At 60.5% G+C, this 2,721-nt stretch overlaps 1 protein-coding gene across 1 annotated transcript in view; it reads right to left on the bottom strand.

The window, feature by feature from the left end:
• NRTN (neurturin) overlaps positions 1-2,458 on the bottom strand; it is a 2,856-nt gene extending 398 nt beyond the window's left edge. The window contains exons 1-2 of the mRNA XM_009636679.2: positions 2,248-2,458; positions 3-112 (exon numbers count right to left, since the gene is read on the bottom strand). Coding sequence (XP_009634974.2) covers positions 3-112; positions 2,248-2,458 — 321 coding nt within the window. The remainder of the gene's footprint in view (positions 1-2; positions 113-2,247) is intronic.
• Between the last annotated feature and the right edge of the window lie 263 nt (positions 2,459-2,721).

Raw genomic sequence — 2,721 nt, 5'->3', positions numbered from 1 at the left:
AAGATCGGCGTGTCTGGGCCGCCCGAGTTCATGGCCTGGCTGTAGCGCTCCACCAGCGCCGAGATCAGCTGCCGGATCTCCCCCTCCGTGTAGCTCTCCAACAAGCTGCTGTCTGCAACAGAAGGGGCGGACGTTAGCGGGTGTCCCCCCAGGGTGGTGAACGTTCCCCGGAGCGGGCGGCAGTCCCCTGGGGCAGGTGGATGGACGTCCCTTGGGGTGGGTGGGTGTCCCCCAGGCTGGAGGTCCCTTAGGGTGGAGATCCCTTAGGGTGGATGGATGTCCTCCAGGTTGGAGGTCCCCTGGCCAGGTGGATGTCCCCCATAGGGAGGTCCCTTGCAGTGGGTGGATGTCACCTGGATGAAGGTCCCCTGGGGCTGGTGGCTGTCCCCCAGGCTGGAGATCCCCTGGCCAGGTGGACGTCCCCCAGGCTGGAGGTCCCTTAGGGTAGGTGGATGTCCCCCAGGCTGGAGGTCCCTTAGGGTGGAGATCCCTTAGGGTAGATGGATGTCCCCCAGGCTGGAGGTCCCCTGGCTAGGTGGATGTCCCCCAGGACAGAGGTCCCTTGAGGTGGGTAGATGTTGCCTGGATGAAGGTCCCCTGGGGCTGGTGGCTGTCCTCCAGGTTGAAGGTCCCCCATGCCAGGTGGATGTCCCCCAGGCAGGAGATCCCCTGGCCAGGTGGATGTCCCCTAGGCTGGAGGTCCCCCAGGGTGGTGGCTGTTCCCCGGTGCTGGCTCTTGGCTCCCTCTGTGCCCAGTAGCAATTGCAAAAATCGCAACATTCAGCCCCGCAGCCTGACAACGCGTGGCTGAGCGGCAGCGTCTCCCAGAAGCCGCCTTTGAAAGGTGCGTGAGGTGCCCAAAGGCTTTAAAACCCAAACCCCAAATCCTGGTGGCCTTGGCAGCCCCAGGGTGGGCGCAGCGGGGTGGGGGACTGTGGCCAGGCCACCCCCAGCCCGCAGGGGCAGGAAGGCAGCGGGGTGAAAAAACCCCCAACCCCCTCCCTCCCCTTTCCCTCTTCTGCCTTATTTTCTTTTTTGATCCCTACCAGCTCTCCCCTGCCTGGAGCTGGCCCAAGCAGCCCCTTCCACTGCACAACATCAAGTGCATGCTTAGAAGTCAACTATTTAGTGGGGAAAAAAAACCCAAAAAACCCAACCCACAATTAACTCCTGCCAGGCTCATGGTTTCCAGATGGCTGTGGCCGGGGAACGGGGCAGCCGCGCTTCTCCAGCACGGCCGGGCGCTGCCACCGCGGCTGGGATATTGAAAGGACAAAACGCCTGCCCAGAGCATCGCAGCAGGATTTAAAGACACCAGCGCTGCTCCTTGGTGGCATCACCCCCATGTACCCCCCCAAAAAAAAGTGGGAAAAAACCCCACCCGATCCTGACCAAGAGATGACGCTGCAGAAAAGCTGCGATGGGACTGGGGGAAACCACCAATGAATTTAATATTTGCGCTGTTTCCCTATGGCCCAGGTGGAAGGGCTGCCCCCCCCAAGACCCCTAGGCCAGCAGCCAACAAGCTCATCGTCCCCGACCGCCGCCGGCAGCGTCCCAGTCCCTTGATCCTAACCCTAAAGCCGGGGTTAGTCCAGCTCAGCGCCAGGGCAGGCAGAGGAAAGACGGAGACGTCATTTGACAGCTTGTCATCGATTTCCACAATTCCACCCAAAATGAAGTCCTTCTGGTTTGGAATCCAAACAAACATGCCGGCGATTTTCCGCACGCCGGCAGCGTGAAGGGGCGAGCGGCGCTGCGGGGGAAGCCGCTGCCTCCCCGCAGAGCGGAGCCGTTCCCCCTCGCTTCCAGCTCCCGTTTGACCTTTTGCCTTTGCAAAAATAGCGTAGAAATTCAAAAAAAAAAAAAAGAAAAGAAAAATAAAATTTAAAAAAGCCACTTGGAGCTAAAAATGCAGCTCCCTCGCATTAAGATGAGCTGGTTGCATTCGGGCTCCCTACGGGCTTGCACCAAGGTTTGGCGCCCAGCGGCTGCATTTTTGCAGGCCCCCCTCGCTCGCTGCCCCAAGCCCTCCCCGCTGCGCCCCAAGCTCCTCTTTAAACACTTGTAAAGGGGATGTGCAGAAGCGAGAGAGGGTGGCGGGGAAAGCAGACGGGGAATAAACCCGCCGGGCTGCGTCGGGCTTTTTGCCGTCGAGCCGAAAGAGCGCCCCGCTGGGATTTCGGGGCCGGATCCTGCGGGCACGGGAGGGATGCTGGCCCCCGGGGCGGAGGCGCATCAGCTTACACTGGGAGAGCAGCGAGCTGTGGCGTTGCAGGGCCCGTGGGGATCTCCGCGGAGCCGGCGGCAGCGAGGAGGAGGATGCCCGTGAGGAAGACGGCGAGGAAGGCAAGGGGCTGTATTTCCGGCTTCCGTTGAACATGTCTCTACAAACTAAAATGGATAACATGGAACTGAGGAGCATCGATGCAATGGCTGCAAACTTCCATACCTTCATCTTAGAGCAAGTCAGAACATTGAAACTCTGCAAAACAGGCAAAACAAATATCCTTATTACGCGGCCTCCGCCCGTGGCCCCCTCTTCCCTCCCCCCAGCCCCGTGCTCGGGCTGGCTGGCCATCTCCAGCAGGACCACCAGCATCCTCTTGGCTCTAGCTCATCCCCTCCGCCCTCCTGAGACTGTTCCGGTGTTGCAATAGGGAAACTGAGGCACGGAGATAGGGTCCAGCCCAGGGTTGCGCTGCAAAGGGGAAACTGGCC

Source organism: Egretta garzetta, unplaced genomic scaffold (genome assembly GCF_000687185.1).
Source record: "Egretta garzetta isolate BGI_Z169 unplaced genomic scaffold, ASM68718v1 scaffold4, whole genome shotgun sequence".
Classification (NCBI taxonomy): Eukaryota; Metazoa; Chordata; class Aves; order Pelecaniformes; family Ardeidae; genus Egretta; species Egretta garzetta.
Note: the sequence above shows the minus strand (reverse complement) of the source record. Positions and strands in the feature narration are given on the sequence as shown.